The sequence below is a fragment of the Lactuca sativa genome, chromosome 8 (genome assembly GCF_002870075.4).
Source record: "Lactuca sativa cultivar Salinas chromosome 8, Lsat_Salinas_v11, whole genome shotgun sequence".
Classification (NCBI taxonomy): Eukaryota; Viridiplantae; Streptophyta; class Magnoliopsida; order Asterales; family Asteraceae; genus Lactuca; species Lactuca sativa.
Genome location: NC_056630.2, coordinates 8,952,030 through 8,976,293, shown reverse-complemented (window position 1 = coordinate 8,976,293; position 24,264 = coordinate 8,952,030). Strand labels below are relative to the sequence as shown.

The 24,264-nt window shown below is 37.5% G+C and overlaps 2 protein-coding genes across 2 annotated transcripts; both read left to right on the top strand.

Moving 5' to 3' along the window:
* The first annotated feature begins 16,707 nt into the window (after positions 1-16,707).
* LOC111876912 (uncharacterized) lies at positions 16,708-17,289 on the top strand. The gene has a single exon (XM_023873470.1). It carries the CDS (start codon positions 16,708-16,710, stop codon positions 17,287-17,289), a length of 582 nt encoding a protein of 193 aa, XP_023729238.1.
* A 4,546-nt stretch (positions 17,290-21,835) lies between these two features.
* LOC111876904 (probable polygalacturonase) lies at positions 21,836-23,798 on the top strand. Its single transcript, XM_023873461.2, has 6 exons — positions 21,836-21,868; positions 21,981-22,310; positions 22,426-22,546; positions 22,645-22,819; positions 22,900-22,970; positions 23,050-23,798. The coding sequence occupies exons 1-6, from the start codon at positions 21,836-21,838 to the stop codon at positions 23,742-23,744; spliced, it is 1,425 nt and encodes a 474-aa protein (XP_023729229.1). The 3' UTR covers positions 23,745-23,798.
* Positions 23,799-24,264: the final 466 nt, after the last annotated feature.

Genomic DNA, 24,264 nt, shown 5'->3' with positions numbered 1-24,264 from the left:
AATTATAGTGTCTTTCTAATAATGATTATAAGTTGGTTAATAAGGTTAAATAAATATCAAACCTAAAGTGTAATCATAAATAAACTAAATTTCAATATTAAAATAATATTTTTATTTCTACTTATAAAGTTATGTCTGTAACTTTTAACATATTATACTTAATTTATTAGATTTAATATGTTGTATGTAACCATTATCAGTTTAAAGATACAACTTTTGAACAGTTTGGACAAAATACTTAAATTCTTAATTTAAATAAAACATCACAGGGTCAACGTCAATATAAATCTCAGTTCCACTTAAAAAACCAGAAAAATATTTTGTGTATAGTTAAAAGTGATAAATTTTACTGCTAAATGCAAAAACTAAATTGTAATATGAATTTAACTAAATATTCCATAAAAATATTTTTATAATCGTTAAAAGTTTTCAAATAAATAGCATAAAATAACTTACAATAACAATAGTTAAAAATAACTCTATATAAATGATTATATTGTTACCTTTAAAATAAAATAAAAAAATTGTTTGATAATTTAAATAATTAAAATAATAAAAATTAAAACGTTAAGCAAATAAATTTTAAAAAATTAATTAACAATAACAACAACTATAAATAACATTAAACCATATATTATACTTAATTTTATTCATGAGTAATCTGCGGGTAGAGGTCATTCAAAAGATTGAAATTATGCAGTTTTAATAAATGTATATATTATCATATAATTTAAAATAATCAGTATATTATATCATCTTAGTATACATTTTTTTTTGAACCGGCAAATATAATCTACTCCTAAACTAATACCACCTAATTCCACCTATGTCCACAACGGGACTTGAACCCTCGACCTCAAAGAAGGAGGACACCACCTGATACCGCTGGGCTAGAAGCCCTTTGGTATCTTAGTATACAAATTATTATATCAAATTTAACAACAACATTATTGTTATATTAAAAAAAACATATATTTGTAAATATTTCAACTATGTAGATGCTTTTGCGCAATGCGCGGGCATTCGTCTAGTTATAATATAAATGTATGACATGAAATGAACTAGAACATTTGCAATTTATCGGTATGTATAAAGCGGTAGTGAAAGATTTATAGAAAATACTCTTTTGCTCGACATGCTACAAAAGAGTTAAAAACATATATAAATATATTTTGATAAATGTAGTGGTAATCGGTTTGAAACAGTTGCAAATGTTTTAAAATGGTTTGAAATCTTTTGAATGTGAACACAAGAGTCCTTGTGTTTAACTTGTATTCCCCCCTAAAAACATTGAAAATAGTGAAAACATAGGGGTATGAACTCCCCTCTAGTGCGTGTTCGCGTTCGTGTAGCAAAACTGTAGAGACGATCATCGGGCTAGTGTACGTGCGAATAACGTTATCCTAAAAATAATTGTATCCGACGTCGTATTTAAATTAATAAGATATTAATTTAAATAATAGATTAAATAATGGTTTAGATAATAATTAAATTGTTAGACAACACTTTAATTATGTAAGGAATACTTACAAAGTTATTTGGAATTATTTGAAGTGTTGCAAGACGTTTACGGTGAGCAAAAGGGGGTTTTCGGTGCGCTTGAGGAGTTTTTGGTGTGTTCTTGATGTTCTTGGGGAAATTATGAAGATTTGAAGATTGTTCTTGGTGTTCTTAGTGGGATTATGATGATTCTAGGCAATATTTCATGAAGATATGAAGGTTTTTGGATGATACTTGAGAGCAAATTGAAGGAGTTTACAGCTTGAAAAGTGAGAAATGAATTGAGTTTACTGCCAAACACTTATATATAAAGAGGGTTTTCAGTACTAATGGGCCTCAAACCTTTGTTTGCGGTCTAATATAATGGGCTTGAAAGGGTTTCCGATGGAAAAGTAGCACAAAATGGGAGTTTGCGGTCAAAGTGGGACCCTTTGCATGTTGATTTCGGTGCTGACCGAAATCAGTTCATGGTCCGAAGAAAGGTGGGGTCCAAGGCGAGAGTTCACGGTTGAGTGGGGGAGTTTTCGGTCCAACTTAATTCAATTTCAGAGTTTTCGATTAAGTGAGTTGTTATCCCAACTTTAAAATACTTATATCATAAAATTATTTTCATGTATATTGAATCAATATTTAACACTTATAACTTAGCAAATAAATAAAAATTCATTTTTATTTAGAGGGTTTGATTTTTATTGACTTTTGTTGACTTTTATTGACTTGAAAATAATGGGTTGTTACATTATCCCCTTATTAGAGAGAATTTCATCCCTAAATTCTTTCTATAGCGAGCACATCATGGACTAGGGAAAAGATGCGAGTATTTTTGTTTCATTTGATCTTCTCGCTCCCAAATGAATTCTGGTCTCCGCTTGACATTCCAACGAACCTTCACTATTAGTATGTGACTTTATTTCGTTCACTTGACTTCCCTACCCATGATTTCTACTAGTTCTTCCACAAAGTTAAGAATCTCGTTTATCTCGATTTCATCGAGTGGAATCACATGAGTCTTGTCGCATAGGCATTTCTTTAGATTTGATATGTTGAAGACAGGATGTACGTTGTTAAGTTCTTGTGGTAGACGAAGTTTGTAAGATATTGGGCCGATTCTAGCGAGAATCTCGAATGGCCCTATGTACCTTGGATTTAGCTTTCCACGCTTTCCGAAGCGTATCATGCCCTTCTAGGGTGATAACTTCAATAGAACGTGGTCACCAACCTGGAATTCCAAGGGTTTTCATCTCTTGTCTGCGTAGCTCTTTTATCTATCTTTAGAGGCTTTTAGTCATTCTCATATTAGGACGATCTTTTCTGTGGTTTCTCGAATAATCTTCGGGCCAGTGAGAGTACTATCAGGGACTTGCCCTTTAGCTAACTGTGTGTCGCCTACTTCAGCCCAACACAGAGGGGATCTACACTTGCGGTCATATAGGGCTTCGAACGGGGCAACCTTAATGCTAGAGTGGTAGCTATTGTTGTATGAAAACTCGACAAGTGGAAAATGAGTATCCCATGCTTTAACAAAGTCAATCACACAGGCTCTCATCATGTCTTTTAGTGTTTGAATGGTTCTCTCACTCTGCCCGTCAGTTTGTGGATGGTAGGCTGTACTCATATCCAACCTAGTTCCCAGAGATTTTTGTAGCGACTGCCAAAATCTTGAGGTGAATCTACTGTCTCTATCAGAGATAATAGAGATTGGCACACCATTTAGTCGTACAATCTCTTTGATGTATGTCCTGGTCAACTTCTCCATCTTGTCTGTTTCTTTTATTGGTAGGAAGTGACCGAATTTGGTTAATCTATCGACGATTACCCAAATGGTGTCGTGACCACCCGGGGTCTTGGACAGCTTGGTTATGAAATTCATTGTAATCTGCTCCCACTTCCACTTAGGCATCTCTGGCTGTTGAAGTAAACCTGAGGGCTTTTGATATTCTACCTTGACTTTGGCGTAAGTTAGACACTTGCTCAATAAAGTTTCTTGAGATCCAGATACATCTTATCTAAACCTGGATGAACGGAATATCGAGTCTTGTGGGCTTCATTCATGACGGTATCTCTGTAGCCACCAAACTTCGGTGTCCAGATCCGATCCATGAAGTAACAAACTCCGTCACCCTTGATTTCTAAATTCTTGTCCATTCCTCTTAAGGCTTCATCTGCCACATTATTCGGCTTCAAGGCTTCTAATTGAGCCTCTTAGATCTGTGCGGATAGATGTGAATGGATTGTCATGGTTAATGCTTTCACTTTACGACTTGAGTACTCCTTTCGACTAAGGGCATCTGGTACTACATTGGCTTTGCCAGGATGATAGTGAATTTTGCATTCGTAATCATTGAGTAGTTCTACCCATTGTCGATGTCACATGTTAAATTTTTTCTGATCAAAGATGTGTTGAAGGCTCTTGTGGTCGGTGAAGATGGTGCACTTGGTACCGTAAAGGTAATGTCTCCAGATTTTTAGTGCAAAGACTATTGCTCGCAACTCAAGATCGTGAGTGGTGTAGTTGACTTCGTGTACCTTAAGTTGTCTCGAGGCATAAACAATAAGCTTTCCTCACTTCATAAGCACACAACCTAGCCCCTGATTGGATGCATCGCAGTATACTACAAAGTCTTCTGTCCCTTCTGGAAGAGACAAGATAGGTGCGTTGCACAGGGCTTGCTTTAGTGTTTGGAACGAAGTGTCTTGTTTTTATCCCCAACTAAAAATTACACCCTTCTGAGTTAAGCGGTTTAGCGATTCTAGAGAAGTTTTGTATGAATCTGCGGTAGTAGCCAGCAAGTCCTAAAATTTAACGGATCTCTGAAGGCGTTCTGGGTGCTGACCAGTTCTCGATTGCCTTTACTTTGGAAAGGCCCACGTGTATTCCTTCTTTACTGACCACGTGACCAAGGAAATTTACCTTTCTAATCCAAAATCACACTTTGAGAATTTAGCATAAAGCTTTTCCACCCTTAATGCTTCTAAGACTTGTCTCAGGTGCTGGCTATGTTCTTCCTCACTTTATGAGTAGATGAGTATATCATCTATGAATACTATCACGAATTTGTCTAGGAAGGGTCGGCACACCCGATTCATTAGATCCATGAATACTGTGGGTGCATTAGTTAGACCGAAGGGCATTACTACAAACTCGTAGTGACCATAACGAGTTCAGAATGCTATTTTGGGAACATCATTCTCATGGACTCGTAATTGGTGATACCCCGATCTTAGGTCAATCTTTGAAAAGTAACTGGCTCCTTGGAGTTAATCGAAGAGGTTGTCTATTCGCGGAAGAGGATATCGGTTCTTAATGGTAAGCTTGTTTAGTTCGTGGTAATCTATGGACATTCGGAAAGATCCATACTACTTTTTAACGAACGGGACCGGTGCTCCCCAGGGTGAAGAGCTTGGTATAATGAATCCCTTATTGAGCAGTTCGTTTAATTGGATGGATAATTCCTGCATCTCTGATGTCGCTAGGCGATATGGGGATTTGGTTACACGGGTAGCTCCATGAATCAACTCAATTCGGAACTCGACTTGGCGTTCAGGAGGAACTCCTGGATGGTCTTCAGGGAAGATGTCAGGAAAATTACAGACTTCGGGAATGCTCTCGAGGTCTTTTACTTCTTGTTTTTCATTGACTACATGGGCTAAGAATACATGACACTCTTTTCGCAGGTATTTTTGAGCTTTGATGCAAGAGATGATGTTAAGGTTTGTACTGGGTTTATCACCATAGATAACGAGGGCTTTGCCATTTGGAAGATTGAGGTGAATGACATTTTTGTAGCAAAGGGTATCAGCACAAGGAGGACTTGTAACGTCCCAAAATTCAAGACTAAAAATTTCTTTTAATAAAATATTACTTGAAGTAAAATCATCGATTCGAAGCATAATCAAAGTAATATTTTTCAAAACACATGTTCATTATCAGAGTAAAACATTCCCAGGCTGACTAATCTATGGTGTGTGCCATGCGATCATCCCAAGCTCCATCATCCGCTACCGGAAGTACCTGAAACCAAAACTGAAAACCGTAAGCACGAAGCTTAGTGAGTTCCCCCATCATACCTCATACCATACAATCACATAACATACACATATTTTCAGACATACCTGGGTGCCCGACCTACCCCTTCGATCCTCTCGACCGGATACTGGCTAGCATATCTGGGTGTTGGCCTCCCCTTCGGTCCTCTCGACCGGATACTGACTAGTATATCTGGGAGCTTACCTCCCCTTCGGTCCTCTCGACCGGATACTGACTAGCATATCTGGGTGCTAGTCTCCCCTTCGGTTCTCTCGACCGGGTACTGACCAGCATATCTGGGTGCTGGTCTCCCCTTCGATCCTCTCGACCGGGTACTGGGGACTATTTCACCCCCTACTACTACCACATAACACATATATCACATAATCTATCTAGCATGGCTGGGCACGACCGCCCCTTCGGCCCTATCGACCGGTAGTCTGGGGGACTATCTCCCCCTACCGCCTCTAACTCATATAACAGATCATGCTAGCATGTAAACATAATATCACATACTGTCAGACGTATCTGGGGTGTCTGACTACCCTTCGGTCCTAACAAACGATCTCTACTGATGAGTCATGAAACCCCGTCCATGCTCCCACTGATAGTGAGATACGGGCCCAACCCACACTCACTCTTTCCCTAACTTGGGCCTCGCCCCTGATCTGCTGCTAATGAGATGTGGAACACCATCCACACTCTGCTATTGGTGAGATGCGGGACCTTGCCCACACTCACCTCCCTACCTGGCACATACAAGTATCACACAGACAACAAGTATAAACTATCACATAAACCATTCCTTGGGCACCCGCCCGCTATCACTAGACCTCGTCCTGAATATCATACTAGCATACTGTGCCTAGGTCTAACCCCCGGGTCTTCTACTCATAACTACATGGGCCAGCATTGTGGCCGTAGACCCATTCATACAAAAGGGAAACTCACCTGCATTGGCTGAACTTGCTGATGATCCCACTAGCTGCCGACCGGCAACTCTCTGAACTCCTGCTCCACTAGCTCCCCGAGCTACCAATATCAATGCAACACTTAGTCTAACTGACCCCCGACAGTCAACCAAGTCAATTCTGGTCTAAGTCAAAGTCCTGGTCAAAGTCAACCTTCCAGGTCAACCCTACTCGCCGAGTCCGCTTACTGACTCGCCGAGTTCTTATGCTCAAAGTCCTTCCAATCGCGACTTGACTCGCCGAGTCATCCCCTGACTCGTCGAGTCTACTAATTCCCGAATCCTGTCATGTCCAACTCACTGAGTCCTTGCTCGACTCGCTGACTCGAGTCTTAACTTGAAGGGTTTGGGGTTTCATGAACTGACTCGCCGAGTCCGAGAACAGACTCGCCGAGTACAAGGCAATCTTCATCCAACTCGCCGAGTTGTTCTTCCAACTCGCCGAGTTCATGCCCAACTTCATCCGACTTGACGAGTTGTTCATCCCACTCGTCGAGTTCCTCCTCATCTTCAAGCTACTCGCCGAGTCCACTCGAAGGACTCGCCGAGTCCATTCCGATCTACATACATGCAGAGGACTTTTGAGTCATGCATGGACTCTAAACTGTAGATCTACCCTTCCCAAGCCTATTCCTCACATAAAGTTGCAAACTTTACGTGTAGAGAGGGAGATCTAGGCAAAATACACCATAAACTAGGGGTTAAGGCAAGAAAGCTCCATAATCGACTTAAGGGCTGATGCTTTACGGGATTCTAAACCAAAACAAGCATGGATCTGAGGTAGCAACCTCAGATCTGGACTTCAAGCTCGAGATTGATCTTAAACATGGCTTAAAAGCCCCAAAACTCATAACCAAAGAAGATCTAAAGGAGAGGAACGACTTAATACCTTCAATACCTCAGAAGGGTTCCCCAATCTTCGGATCCAAGGCCACTCCTTGATGCTTCAATGATTCCCACTTCTTCTTCTTCCTTTAAATCACTCAAAATGGCTAAAAGCTTAAATGAGCACAATGGAGGCTTAGGGTGTGGTGTTCTGGGTGTGAGAGACAGTAAAGGAACCCTAGGGGAGAGAATGAGACGATTAAATAGGCTCCAAGCCCCGAATTTAGGGTTTTCCTCATACAGACCAGACTTGTCGAGTCTCTTTGGCCGACTCGCCGAGTCGGTTACTTACTCCTCGGCCCGGATCCCACTCGGACTCGCCGAGTCAGTCCATGACTCGCCGAGTCCCTCCTTAAAGTTATGGTTTCCTTTCCTTTCTTGAACTTCAAAACTTTGGGTGTTACAGGACTTAATCAATCCATGTCGATAATAACGTCGAAGCTTTTTATGGATACTGGCATAAGGTCGATTGGGAAGGAGTAGTTGTTTAGAGTGATGGTACACCCTGTGAATATGTCGTTAGTGCTCTCTTTCTTCCCGTTAGTCATCTCGACGGTGAATGTTTCACTTAGTGATTGTGGTTGGTGTTTGAATAAGTGCTTAAATTTATGGCTAACGAAACTCCTCTCCGCACCACTATCAAATAGTATACATGCATAAGAGTTATCAAGAAGGAACGTACCTGTAACTACTGTGGGATCTGCTACTGCCTCCTCTTGAACTATTGCTAGCACTCTTCCTGTGCTGCAAGCATTTCTTGCTTTTGGGCAATCCCTCTTGTAGTGTCTTGTTTCACCACACCCATAGCATGCCTGGCCTACTCCAGCTCCGGGGGTCTAAGCATTAGGTTGTGCCAGTGTTTTACAGAAACGGGTTGTATGCCCCTTTTTTTTGCAGTTGGTGCATTGTATTTCTCAACAAGGCCCGTGGTAGTGGAAGTTACATTTGTTGCACTTCGGTAGATTACCATCATAGCGACTCGGAGGTGCTGGAGCAGTAGGAGTAACAACAGGAATGGTAGCAGCATGGACTGCCACTATTTGCTGTTTCTTTGAGGGCTCCTGCGAAGATTGGCCCTTTTGCTTGTTCCAAAACTTCTTTTTACTGCCACTCTCTTTGGGCTGCTCGGGAATAACTGTTACGGAGTCTTGGTGATCTCCATGATTCACTAGGGACTGTGCCAGCCACTTGGCACTGTCGAAAGTAAGTGGATTGGCAGCTAGAACATTTCCTTGAGTCGGGGGAGTTAATCCCCATATGTACCTTTCCACCTTCTTACTCTCCGGGGTGACCATCCCGGGACACATAAGAGCCAGGTCACCGAACCTAGCAGTGTAAGCAACGATATCAGAGTCCTTCATCTTCAGACTCCATAGCTCCTGCTCTAGTTTTTGCATCTCGCCCCTCAGGCAGTATTCTGTTAACATTAGTTCCTTTAAATCATCCCAACTCATAGCATTGGCTATTGGGATAGTCAGTGACTTGACTTGAATGTTCTACCAAGTGAGGGCTCTATCTGTGAAACTGCATGCTACAAATTTCACCTTGCTAGACTAGGGGCACGCACAAATTTCGAATATTGATTCGGTCTTCTCGAACCAACGTGTTAAAGCAATGACACCTCCAGTGCCATCGATGGACTTGGGTTTAGCATTCACGAAGTCCTTGTATGAACACTACCTTAGGTGTCCATGACTATCCCCGTGATGAGAATGGTTGACACCACTACCAGCCTCGCTAGTGCCAGTTGCATTAATCTATGTCATGGCGGCAACCACGACGGCTGTTACTATTGCTTGGAAGACAGCAGGGTCATATTGAGGAGGTGGTGGCGGTGGTGGATTTGTTGGAGGGTTGTTTTTCTTCCTGTTGGACTTCTTTGGAGGCATCTTTTCTAAAAAGATTAAAGAGGAAATGACGATGAGTTCTCTATAGTGATCATGAGTCAGGTGATATTGAACAAGTTATATCTTAGTCCTAAGTGTATCACAACCTGACTTTTATAGTGTTCTATCAACGATTTACAATAGAGGTTTACTAAAATAAGTAGATAATCGCAAATTTCAATTGTAAGAATTAGTAATACTTGTAATGAATCTGTATAGTGTTATAGTGCTATAAAAATACTCCAATAGTATTTTAACTTTATGTTTGGTTCAAGTGTTTCCTTTATATAAAGTGTTGGTAAGTTTTAGATTCGTTGCAACACCACAGTTACTCCCAAACACATGTTGGTCGTATCTTGAACAAATATAGTTGATCATGTTATATTTATCCCATATATGATTACATAACTACCCAGGTTTAACTGTAGTGTCTAACTTATCCAAATACTTTTATGTAGTTCTTACTGTGATACTGTTATGGTATATATGCATATTCGTATACTTCTTGTAAAATACTTATATTTTAAAAGTATACTTGTAGTTCAGAGTGCTTCGGCCCCAATAGTGTTTATAGTTGTATATCTAGTAAGGTTTGATATACTTAGTTCACAATAAACAATGCTATGATACCAATCTGTCACACCCCTAAATCGGAACGACGGAAACATTCGGAGGCAAAGGATGTCATGTGAAGTATCACAACAATTCTATAATAGTAGTCAAAACAAACACAACCATTATATTGATAGAATATAGTATTTATATCTGTTCAATACATAGTTTGTATGACATCAAAAGTGTACAACAAAAGTATAAAATATGCGACTCTATAATCTACGTCTTCTCAAAATCTGTTGGTGTACCTGTCTACCAGTTCCCTGAGAATACAGGTGGTTTTGAAAGTGTATCAACATTTAAGTTGGTGAGTTCATAAGTATGTTTTTGAGATGGAAATCTTGTTCTTGTTCTTTGAAAATGTTTTAGTGTACTTCCAGAAAATCCAATATTTTCTTTAGTGAATGAAATGTAGTCTAGAGACTTCAAGACAAAAATGTGTGTATGTTTTTGAACTCTGAAATAGTAATATGTAGTCTTATTAACAAATAAAACCATATCATTATTGTTCTAGAAAAGTTGTATGTTATACTAAGTGTACTCCGTACTAGAAAAGTAGAATATTGTAGTAGTGTCTATAGTAGTGTTTGTATGAAAACATTCTTGTATGAATGCCTGGAATCCACCAACTGTAATGTAAAATAGTGTACTGTAGTTTTATTACTTATAATAAAACCTTTGCATTAGTGTTAATCCCGTAAACAAATGTTTTAATTGATACTATTGTGAGTTTCATATAACCATGCTTGATATGACTAGTGGCCTCTATGACGTTCTTCAGGCGTCGGAATGTTATGACATTTGTTACCCCAGGCCTGTCGCCCTAGTTGTTGCAAGCAACTCAGCTGCAGTGTTGTCAGTCCCGTATAGATCTATACACAAATTAACGCTCTTCCTCTAGGAGACTCTGGTTATAATTTATAAGACTTAGAACTGTACCATAGTGGGTACCCCGAAGTAGTGCCTCACAACCATGTATTAACTAGTTTACGTGTAGTGTAGTAGTGTTCTCTTATACTTGAAACAGTATGCATTACCTTGTAGTAGTGTACATTGCAATGTAAATAATTATACTTAAATAATTATTTAGTAGTGTATCTTTGAACTAGTGTAATAAAGTAGTGTTCCATAACTATACTTATTATAGTTTATATATTGGTGTCTGTATGGCGTTCTTGAGCTTGTAAGATAGTGTAGTGCTTCCTAAACTATGCCTATTATAGTTTAAATGTATGTTTTTGTATTGTTTATTGAACTTAGCAAAATAGTGTAGTGATTCATAAACTATACTAATTATAATTTAAATGTATGACCTAAAATGAACCAAAACATTTGCAATTTATCGGTATGTATAAAGCGGTAGTGAAAGATTTATTGAAAATACTCTTTTGCTCGCCATGGTACAAAAGAGTTAAAAATATATATAAATATATTTTGATAAATGTAGTGGTAATCGGTTTGAAACAAGTGCAAATGTTTTAAAATGGTTTGAAATCATTTGAATGTGAACACAAGAGTCCTTGTGTTTAACTTGTATCCCCCCACTTAAAGACATTGAAAATAGTGAAAACATAGGGGTATAAACTCACATCTAGTGGGTGTTCGCGTTCGTGTAGCAAAACTGTAGAGACGATCATCGGGCTAGCGTACGTGCAAATAACGTTATCCTAAAAATAATTGTATCTGACGTCGTATTTAAATTAATAAGATATTAATTTAAATAATAGATTAAATAATGGTTTAGATAATAATTAAAGTGTTAGACAACACTTTAATTATGTAAGGAATACTTACAAAATTATTTGGAATTATTTGAAGTGTTGCAAGACATTTTCGGTGAGCAAAAGAGGGTTTTCAGTGGGCTTGAGGAGTTTTCGGTGTGTTCTTGATGTTCTTAGGGGAAATTATGAAAGATTTGATTGTTCTTGGTGTTCTTGGTGGGATTATGATGATTCTGGGCAATATTTCATGAAGATATGAAGGTTTTTTCGGATGATACTTGATAGCAAATTAAAGGAGTTTACCGTTTGAAAAGTGAGAAATGAATTGAGTTTACTGCCAAACACTTATATATAAAAAGGGTTTTCGGTCCTAATGGGCCTCAAACCTTTGTTTGCGGTCTAATATAATGGGCTTGATAGGGTTTCCGGTGGAAAAGTAGCCCAAAATAGGAGTTTGCGGTCAAAGTGGGACCCTTTGCATGTTGATTTCGGTGCTGACCGAAATCAGTTCATGGTCCGAAGAAAGGTGGGGTCCGAGGTGAGAGTTCACGGTTAAGTGGGGGAGTTTACGGTCCAACTTAATTCAATTTCGGAGTTTTCAGTTGAGTGAGTTTTTATCCCAACTTTAAAATACTTATATCATAAAATTATTTCCATGTATATTGAATCAATATTTAAACCTTATAACTTAGCAAATAAATAAAACTTCATTTTTATTTAGAGGGTTTGGTTTTTATTAACTTTTGTTGACTTTTTTGACTTGAAAATAACGGATTGTTATAGAAACTACAGGGGATAAAACACAAAGGGAAGAGTCTTCTGATCAACCTCTCAAGACATCCAAGGAAATCAAAGAGAACCCAACACATACCTGTAAGGAGAAATACGACGCTGATTCATGCTCCCACAAAACCATACGGGTTAGAGATGGTAGATCGTTTGCACAAGTAACCTCAGGGAGACAAGGGACATATCCTACTCCTACTCATGTTCCCCACTCCTCCACCCCACCCCGATGATCATGTTAAATCCACAGATCGAACTTGAAAAACTGGTTAAATAACAAATTCTTAATTGGGGATGCACATAGTATCGATCATATGGCAAACTTGCCATCATCACTGTTGATGTACGAAAAAACAAAGTACCTGGGAGGGTTAAGATTAACCTTGGAATTCGATAGCTCAAAGAAGGCGATTGAGTTTCTTGAAGACCAGTCCAGATGTAGTGATTGGTTCAAATGGTTAATCACTGAGGATAAGTACGAATTTTAGTACAAAAGAGTAGCATGGTTAAAGATTATTGATCCCCCGCATAAGCTATGGGGAAAAGATAACTTTTCAACGATTGCCAACAACTATGATAGAGTCATATCCCCCTTTAGTGACATAAGAAACAGAAAAGATTATTCCATGGGTAAGGTTGGAGTGTTAACCTCAGAAAAGAAATGGATTAATGATCAAACTACAGTATGTGCTAATGGTGAAATATTTAGTATTGGTGTTGTTGAGTATACTGATAATTGGTCCCCGTTTCACCCTGTCCCATATGACAAAGTTAATGATGATTAGACATAGAAGATGAAGAGGGCGATGAGACAGAGGTGGAAGAGGATGATGACGCAAACGAAGGAATCTCTGATACATGGTTAGGAGGTTAGAATCAAAATGAGGATATGGAAGAAGGTGAGATAACACCAAAATAGAATAACTCTGGTAATGGTTTGGGCGGAAATGTCTTTCCGGTTGGTAAGTCGATGGCCATCGTAAACGTAATGGTGTCACCGAAGTTCGTAGGAAATGATGCTGAAATTAATGCGGAGGGTTCACCGAAGACGGTTGCAATTCCAGATAACAACTCCGGGGAACTGACGGATAACACTACAAATAAAATGACATTTAGTGACACAGAAAAAGTGCTACTAAAAACCAAAAAGTGCCACTAAAGACCCCCTTGGCAGTCAGCGACACAAAAAAATAGTGCCAGTAAAGACGCTGCCACTAAAGACCTTTAGTGGCACTTTTTGGTTGTGTTGCTGCAGCATAATTGGGTTTTAGTGACACTTTTCGATTATGCCACTGAAGCACTTTTAGCTTTTAGTGACACTATTTTTATGTCACTATTTAATTGCAAAAATAATTATTATTTTCATTAATAAATTATACTAATAAATTATTAATAACAAGACAATTAAGATAAAACAAAAACAAAGCATCATTACATTAATTCAAATGAAATATATAATACTAATAAGAGAATTAAGATAATAAAAGGAAAACACAATATCATTACTATTTAAACTTGTCTAACAAATATCGTCAAAATTTAAAACACAAATATCTTCAAAAAGGTTTAGTAATCAAAATTTACTGGATTTATAAAACCATTATTTTCAGTAAACTTCTCGGTATCTATAGTGTTCATAGTATAAATGGATTGAATTTTTATCATTCAGATTCATAAATCTAGTAGTTGTTGAGGACCATTTTATCTATTGCATTTGATACCTCATCTTCACCTTCTTGATTACTAAAATATGAACTTTAACTTTAAATTTTTATCTCAGACATTTCATCAAACATGTTATGTGCATCAAGATATTCACATCTATCTTGATACTCTTCGTTAATTACATCTAAAATCAAGTCTGATTAACCTATTCTGAATTTTTTCAAAACCCCATCAACAGTTACACATAATCGGCCAATAAATTAATCTATAACATAACCAAATCTAATCATACCTGCAAATATATCGGAAGAATTAAGAGCATATGAATGGATGAGATAGCCCAAGGTGATCACTGACGTATCCCAACTTCTCATGTGGCTTCGTCCAACATTGGCACCAACGTTAGAGCTGGCAACGATGAATGGATGAGAACGAGGGTTTCCTGTAAGTGTGCGATGGTGATGGGGTTACGACCAGGGGCGAGCGACGAGGGATAAGAGCAGATGAGGGATGGAGTGAAAGAGATTATTTGTTAGGTTTGCCTTTTAAAACTTTACCCTAAATATTTTGTTATATTTCAATGTATTTGAGGATTGAATTTACGGAAGCCGCGCTTTCTTTTTATTTTAAAAAGTTTTGATGTAAATGCGTGGAAAGAGGAGGGAACCAAAATTTGATTCATAAGAGTGTCACAACAAACAAGTGCCACTAAAACACATGCTTTAGTGGCAGAAAAGTATTTTGCCACTAAAAACTTGTGCTACTAAATGTAATTTTATTTGTAGTGTAACGAACAATTAATTCCCCACCCAATTTTTAAATTTGACGCTAAATAGGATATACAAATGGACTCGGAGCGTAGTAAGTTTGGATCAATTAGCAAATTGGTCCCTTTGGGATGCTTTGGGCCTTTCCCGAAATCTCAGCCCAATATCTTTTCTCACCATGACCAGTCATTGGAGCCCCAATGGAAATTGTTCAGACAACCACTTGGTAAAAAAAAGAAAGAGGTGCCATGAAAAAACCTGTGATATTCCTTCGAAACAAACCAGCTCACAAATCCCATTGACTTCTACGATGCACTTTAATCCTCCATCTGATATCAATGCGCCCAATCTAAACCTTAATCAGAGCACTAATTTTGAATATGTTCCTGCTGTTGAAGCATCAGAGAGTTCATGTGCAGATGAAGTGGCTCAAACTGCAAAAAATTGGGGAGGAACTTGGATACCAAATTGATGGTGATAGCAGTATTCTCAATGCAGTCATTGGCGAAGCTGGAGTTCACAACCGTGACTAATGCATTTTATGTCACTCAACGTTTAGGGCATTGGGGTCGATGCCAATATGAAATGGATAAGGAAATTAAAATTGAAACACTGTATCAAATTTATTGGATTACAGGAAACACAAATCTCCAATTACTCTAATATTGATGTGAAAGGATGTTGGGATGCTACTGAGATGGATTTTGAAGGGGTGGACTCCGCTAGGCGTTCTAGTGGATTGGTCATGGGTTGGCATGCTACAATCATGACTAATGAATTAAGAGTGAAAGGATAATGATGTGAAAGGATGTTGGGATGCTACAGTCGTGACTAATGAATTAAGAGTCGCTATTATTTAATAGTTATTGGCTCATGGGTTGGCATTCTTGGGCATACTATCATTGCAAATATCTACGGTCCTCAAACACCATTGGAAAAGAAAGCACTTTGGAGGGATCTAATGCAAATTAAGCAGAATTGGTCTAGAAATTGGCTCCTATTTGGGGACTTTAATGTAGTGAGGCGCAAAGAGGAAAGCTTTAGTTCCCAATTTTGTGAAGCCAGTGCTCGTGACTTTAACCAGTTCATTCATGAGGCAGGCATACAAGATTTCAATATGGGTGGAGAACAGTTCACATACATGAGTAGGTTGATGCGAAACTAATCAAAATTGACAGGTTCCTTGCATGCTCTAATTTCCTATCTTCCTATTATGTACTCACAACAATAGCTCATCCTATATATCTATCTGAACATTGTCCTATTACACTCACATCTGGTCCTACGCCATTTAAATTCTTCAATTCCTGGTTATTGGTGGATGGTATTGATCAAGTAGTAGTGAATGAATGATCTGAATTCAAAGGTTATGGGTCAGCTGATGCTTATGTTGCTGCTAAACCCAAACATGTGAAAGAAGCTACTCGCAAATGGCGTAGAATTGAACACAATAAGGAAGATATGGAAAAATAAACAATGAAATCATTATGGTGGAAATTGAGAATGTGGCAGAAAATCGTTTTATAACTAAAAGTGAACTAAAAAACAATAGCAATTGGCTGGAAAATCCTTGAACTTGAAAGGTTTGCTGCTGAGGACTTAAAACAGTAGACGCATATTAAGTGGAATGTGGATGGGAATGAAAACACATCGTTCTATCATGGATTTGTTAACAATCATGACAGGAAGATGGTTTAATGATCAATGACATATGGAGCATTGAAGTTGAGGAGATTAAAGAAGAGGTGTTTAACTTCTTTCAAAACAAATTTAGAGAAAGATAGACCTCCAAACCAAAACTTGTGAATTCCTGTTTCAAATCAATTTCGATGATGGAGACGATTTGTATTGAGGCCCCCTTTACTGTAGAAGAAGTCAAAAGGCCATGTGGGCTTGTGGTGGTGATAAGGCTCCGGGTCCCAATGGGCTAACATTCAAGTTCATCAAACGATATTGGGATATAATAAGTGATGATTTGATGAGGACTGTCCGGAAATTTGAGGATTATGGAACTCTATCTAAAGGTTGTAACTCCTCGTTCATTACGTTAGCTCCTAAATCTAAGGATCCGACTTTCCTGGTTGATTTCAGATCCATTAGCTTGATTGGTTGTATATACAAGATAATATCCAAAGTGTTGGCAACTATATTAAAGACAATAATTGGGAGTGTAATCGATGAAGTTCAGTCTACTTACGTGGAGGGCAGAAGTATACTTGAAGGGCCCCTTATAGTCAATGAAATATGTTCGTGGGTCAAAAAAACAAAAAAGAAGGTGCTACTCTTCAAATTAGATTTTGATAAAGCGTTTGATTCTGTCAATTGGGAGTACTTTGACTCAATTCTCAATCAAATGAGATTTGGGAATAAGTGGAGAAAGCAGTTTCGAGGATGTTTGTCATCTGTCCATGCCTCTGTTATCATCAACTGTAGTCCAACTAAAGAATTTAACATCTTAAAGGGGTGAGACAAGGAGACCCTTTATCCCTTTTTCTATTCATTATAGCAATAGAAGGACTAAACGTATCTATGAAGACTGTTGGTGAGAAAAACATATTCAAAGGGATAAAAATTTCAGGAGTTGATATCAAACTATCGCATCTGTTTACGCGGATGATGCGTTATTTGTGGGAGAATGGTGCAGATCGAATATGAAAAACTTAGCTCGTATCTTACATTGCTTCTATATGGCCTCTAACCTCAAGGTAACTTTTTTCAAATCCAAGGTATATGGAGTTGGGGCATCTAGTTGTGAAACTGCATCTGGTGCTAGGATACTCAGTTGTGAGGATAGTGTTTTACCTTTTATCTACCTTGGAGTACCAATTAGGGCCAACAAGAACCTGGTTAGAAATTGGCAGTCAATTATCAATAAGTTTCAATCCAAGCTCATGCGATGGAAAGCAAAAACATTATCTTTTGGGGGGAGATTTAACTCTTATTACTTCTGTATTGGGACATCTTCCCACGTACCATCTCTCGCTTTTTAAATCTCCTCTAAGTGTAATTGAGAAGCTCGAAAAGATAACAAGATCTTTCCTATGGGGGAAGTGATGAAAAAAATAAAATACATTGGGTTTCATGGAAAAAAGCCACTAACCCTAAAGAGCTAGGTGGTTTAGGTGTTGGTTTCATAAGAGCTCTGAATATTGCACTATTGGTCAAATGGTGGTGGAGGATGAGGAATGATACATTAGCTCCGTGGAGAAAAATTATATGTGGAGTTCATAACTTATTCAAAAAACCTAAAGACTATCTTTCTAAGAAATCTCTCAGTGGTGTATGGAACAACATAGCAGGTGTTAAGAATGACTTGGAATCTATGGGCATGAGTATCAATGATGTATTTAGACAATGTGTCAAATATGGGGACAACACTCAATTTTGGAGCAATATTTGGATTGGATCCTTAGAATTAAAAAAAGGTACATCCAACTCTTTATGATATAGAGGCTCAAAAGAGATGCATGGTGAAAGACCGAATCAACGAAAACGGTGTTATCAGTTGGTGTTGGAAGTCCAACACATCAAACTGTGGGTTGTAAAACTGCCTATCGAGCCTAGTTTAGGATGTTGAATCGATTCAGCTGCATCCTGGGTCGGATTATAAACATTGCTCTATTGCCCCTGATGGCATCTATAGAGAGAATCAACGAAACGGTGTTATCAGTTGGTGTTGGAAGTCCAACACATCAAACTGTGGGTTGCAAAACTGCCTATCAAGCCTAGTTCAGGATGTTGAATCGATTCAGCTGCATCCTGGGTTGGATTATACACATTGCTCTATTGCCCCTGATGGCATCTATAGAGTTTCGATCCCCAGGCATTTAATTAACCACAACCATGATAGTAATTTCTCTCATGCTATGATCAGCTGGTGTAAGTTAATTCCCATAAAAGTGTTGGACTTCATTTTAAGAGCAGTGTAGGGTGGTATACCATGTGCTATGGCACTTATTTACAAGAAAATTCCTATCGATTCCATGTATTGTGGATTCTATGTAAATCAACAGGAGGATGCAGATCACATACTCATCAATTGTCTGTTTGCTTGTCTAGTTTGAGGAAAAATCCTCAGGTGGTGCGGGATTGCTGATATGGCAGTAAACACGGTGGGTGAGTTTAGGGATGAGTTATAAAACCGGAAAACCAGACCAGAACCGGAACCGGTTCAACCGAAAAATGCTTAAACGGTTCGGGTATTGGGTTTAAAAATTAGTCTTATCCGGGTTCCGGGTATTCCGGGTTTTAGAACCGGATTCGTAAAAAAAATCGAAACCAGGTTTAATGGACCAGAACCGGTTTGATGGGTCATGGAACCTGAACCGGGGTTACAACATTGTACTTTTAGAATGGTCTTTTTTTTACTAAACTACCATTTCTCTGTTTCTCGAAATCTCTCTGTATATATTTCTCAAAATCCACTGATGGTCTCTTTTTCATTTCGCTGATACACACACCAAAAGTTTCATGTGTATGTATGTATGTTCTTATTCCCCTTTGTCACAAACACAGTGAAACACATCAAAGCCCCATTAACCCATAAATCTAACTTAACTTCCTTTTTTGTTTAGTTTTCTCTCAATTAATAAATCAAATATAAAATATATAAAGTTTTATATACTTTTATAGTTTTATGTGACTTTTTGAATTTAGTAAAAGAAAAGGAAAAACAATATAGAATTTTTGGTGTTTGGATAATAAGTGGGAGGTGATATTTTATTTATTAACTAACAAACTCAACAAAAATGAAGTTATATTGAATTTATGTCAATGGACTTTTATGTGTTTAACTTGGGAATGAGAACAAGCAAAACTCACACATACATACATCCCTTGTGTGTGTATTGATGATAAAGTGAAAACAAACAGAGCACATTGATAGAGTTTGAGAAAAATATACACAAATATTTCAAAGAGATATTGAAAAGGTTGTTTAGGAATACGATATGGTATTTGGCCAAATTTAACTGTTTCAATTCCAAAATTTCAGGTTTTCGGTTCTTTCCGGGTCTAATACACGAGTTCGGTTCCAATTTTCAATTTCCGGTTCCAACTGGTTCCATAACCACTTTACCCGGTCCGATACCCGGAACCGGTTCCTGTATACCGGTCCGGTTATCGGGTCTTATAATTCGCCAATTTCGATTTCCGGGTTTTCCGGGTCTGGGTCCAACGATCCGGGTTTGAACCCACTTTCCCTAGGTGAGTTCATTGAGTTTACATCCAAATGGGGAAACTGTTTAAATCGTAGGAAAAGATTCATTACAATTTGTTATGGGATGTTATGGGTTCTTTGGAAATCACGGAACAAAATTTGTTGTTTCATATTTTCAGTTTTTTTTTTTTTAAATAGAAAATTAATCTTATAATTACAAAACTGATCATTTGCAATTTAGTTTATTTAACCAATTCAAAATTTGTTATTTCATATTTTCAATTTCTGTAATTTATTTATTGTAATTACAAAATTAATCTTTTATAATATTATTTAATGTTTTTTATTTTATTATCATTGACCTCATATATTAAAAGTAGATTACATGAACGGTTCTTATGATTTGAAATAATTAATTTATATAATTGTTTCTAACTTTTTTTTTTTTTTTTTTTTTTAAATTAAATAGTCTTTTAAACTTTAATTTGTTAGATATTTCGCTGCTAACATACATATAAAATAATATTTTTCCCTTACTCATTTATTTTTTATTTTTTTTATTCTATAGTTCATTTTTATATTTTATTTTGTTAATTTATTTACTGAGACCCATTGATTTTAGGGAAATTAAGTATTCTAACCATAATAACCGTTTTTTTTTAATCTTTTTAAAAATTGACCATTCCGGAGTCGAGTATAATATTCCAGAGTAACATATACATTTATGTGTTTTAATCAATTTTGAAGTGTGTCCATTGCAAATTAAAGGTTGGTTATTTGCAACATGTACATTTATGTGTTTATTTATGGTTAAATGAAGCTTATTGAACACCATCTCGAATTGACGTCGCCACCTAGGGTTTCGTCTCAAGTCGTTGAACCTTCTCGATCATCAAACATGATAAAATGTCTTGATCTTCATCAACTTTACAAAGAAAACCGCCTTTTCAGGTAAAGAGAGGAGAGTGTGGGAACAAATGATGGTGTTCCAACAAAAAAAATCGAAGGGTTGTTGATGAGGTTATATATATATATATATATATATATATATATATATATATATATATATATATATATAGAAATGGGTTAGTTTATTTAAATGCGATGATGACAATGCGACGACTGTGAAGGGGCAGAGATGACAAAGTTGAAGGTACGGAGGATGGTGGCGTGTAGGTAGGAGGCGGATGAAGGATGGAGAGAAAGAAGTCATCTAGTGATTATTTGGGAATGAGTTTGGTGGAGTTTTTAGTTAGAATTGGCGGAGGAAGATTGGACTTTGGAATAATGTGTCAAAGAACCACCATTCGTAGTTGCCAGCACTTGCAGTGGGTGGCGATAAAAAAACAGAGAAAGAGAAAGATTCATCTCGCCGAAGAAAGGAGGAAGAGCGCCGAAGTTGGGTGGTTTTCGGTTGTGAGTGTAATTGAGAGAGAGGAAGAAGGAAACCGGGTGTATATGCCAAAATAATGTAAAATAAAGGACCATATAGGTAAAGTTTGTTAATATATGATGGATTATGAATATTCTAAAAACCAAAATCAACAATAATGTAAAACAAGGGATCATGAATGTAAAATTTGTTTATATTATGATTTGGTTAGAATTACGAAAACAAAGTGGTTTTTGATTTTTTTTTTTTAAGTGGTTTTAGGTGTGAATAACTAACACCCATGGGTATTGCATAACAAATTTGATTCGCTTGCATAAGCAATCATCCTATTCCCATCGATTACAAAAATCTATGAGTATCTTTTGTGCGTTAAACACCATTTCTTCATAAATGAATCTGTTGTAAAACTAAAGCCTTTGGCTATAAATCTCCTGTCGCTCGGTTTGAGACCATACTCAAACAATGGCGTTGTCTCAACAATCGGCTGTTACTATTGTATGTATCTCCATTTTTTTCAAGTTTTTAATTATCCATTCCATTCAGTTTTCGTATCAGATTGACAGATTTCTTCACTTTTTTCCTAATAATTCGACTTTTCATCTGCTAGAATTTGGTTGCGACGTTGTTCTTGCTTGGATTGATAAAATTCTCCATCATTGAATGCCGAAGGCTTGAGTCGACCGGTTCCGATGTAACATACACTGCAATCAACTGCCGAAAACATACGGCGTTTTTGACAGATTTCGGAGGCAAGGGTGACGGCAAAACATCAAACACATTAGTTTTCCGATCGGCGGTTCAGAATCTCAGCCAGTTCGCAAATGATGGCGGAGCACAGCTCGTTGTACCGCCGGGAAAATGGCTCACTGGTAGCTTTAATCTCACCAGCCATTTCACCTTGTATCTCCAATTCGGCGCTGTTATTCTTGCCTCTCAGGTATTAATTAGTTTATGAACTAACATCTAAGGACTACGATCGAATGAGTGAGAAGATCGTATGATCTATTAATTTAGGAGAAAATGTTGTTAACCAGATATGATTTTGGTGGCAGGAAGAAGGAGAGTATCCCCTTATTGAACCATTGCCTTCGTATGGTAGAGGAAGAGATGGACCAGGAGGAAGGTTTAGCAGTCTGATCGGTGGATCACACCTCACCGACGTTGTTGTTACAGGCATTAATTAATTCTGATCACAACGTTTACTGTTCACTTTTCATGATGATTTTAATGATATTCAAGTAATAATCTCTGGAATTGTTTTGTTGTTGAAGGTGGTAATGGGACTATTGATGGCCAGGGTTCGTTGTGGTGGAAAAAGTTTCATAAAAAGCAATTGAAGAACACACGACCCTACTTGATCGAGCTAATGTACTCAAAGCAAATCCAAATCTCCAACCTCACTATGATCGATTCACCTTCATGGTTTGTTCATCCAGTTTATAGCAGGTCTGTCCATCCAATTGCCTCACTATGTTTTAGATTGTTCAACACTATGTCTAACACAATCGCGAAGATTGTAATTGCAGTGATATAATAATGCAAGATTTAACAATTCTCGCACCAGTGGATTCCCCAAATACAGATGGAATCAATCCAGGTTTGAACTTTGAATTAGATCATCCTTTTTTTTTGTTCACTTATAAAAAATGCCAAATAATGTGAATTTTTTGTTTCAGATTCTTGTAAAAATGTAAAAATCCAGGATGTGTTCATAGTCTCCGGTGACGATTGTGTAGCAGTGAAAAGTGGATGGGATGAATACGGGATAAAATTCGGGATGCCAACAGAAGAAACGATCATAAGGAGGCTAACTTGTATTTCCCCCGATAGTGCAGTGATAGCACTCGGAAGTGAAATGTCCGGCGGAATCAAGAACCTTAGAGCCGAGGATATCAGGGCTATCAATTCCGAATCGGCGGTGAGAATCAAAACAGCTCCGGGAAGGGGAGCGTATGTGAAAAACATCTTCGTGGATGGAATGAATTTGAAGACCATGAAGTACGTTTTCTGGACAACCGGGTCATACGGGCAGCATCCGGATCCAGGTTATGACCCGAAGGCATTCCCGAGAGTTGATCGAATTAATTACAGAAATGTGGTGGCGGAAGATGTGAAAATGGCCGGGAATATGGGTGGGATCGAGGGAGATCCATTCACCGGATTTTGTCTTTCGAATGTTACGATTGGGTTGGCTGAGAAACCTAAAAAACTGCAATGGAATTGTACGGATATTTCCGGTGTCTCGAGTGGCGTAACTCCGGCGCCATGTGAGCTTTTGACGGATAAAGAGTCGATGGAGTGCGAGTATCCATCGGATAAGCTCCCGATTGATACTGTGGAGTTGATGACTTGTTCTTTTAAGGAATTTTAGTAAGAAATTGCATGGATCATAAATTTAAATCAAAAGTATATTTCAGAGTATAAAATGAAAATTCAAATCATATCAGATAAATTTACACCAATCATGCAAGCCATATATACGAATTAAAGATTTTATTTAAGGATAATAACTTAAAAAGGTAATATATTTTTAAATTTTTATTTATTGTTTTTTTTTTCACATTTACCCTTCAACTTGTTAAACTGTACATATTTAGTCCTTATGACCGGTTACTTCAAGTTAGCTATAGAAATGACTTAATAAGTAATATATTTCTTATTTTCTAAATATTTAATCTTTAATATTTTTGTATACATTTAATTCTTAATATTTTTTTTTGTGACAAAAATAAACCATTTTTGTTTTTATACTTATTAAGTACTTATGAATGATTTATTTAGGTTTTTCTCACGACATCTTACGTGAGATAATCATTAATGATATGTTTAGGCTTTTGATATTTATGTTCATCGCGATCTCGACTACTTAGTTGTTTAGATCATGTGTTCTA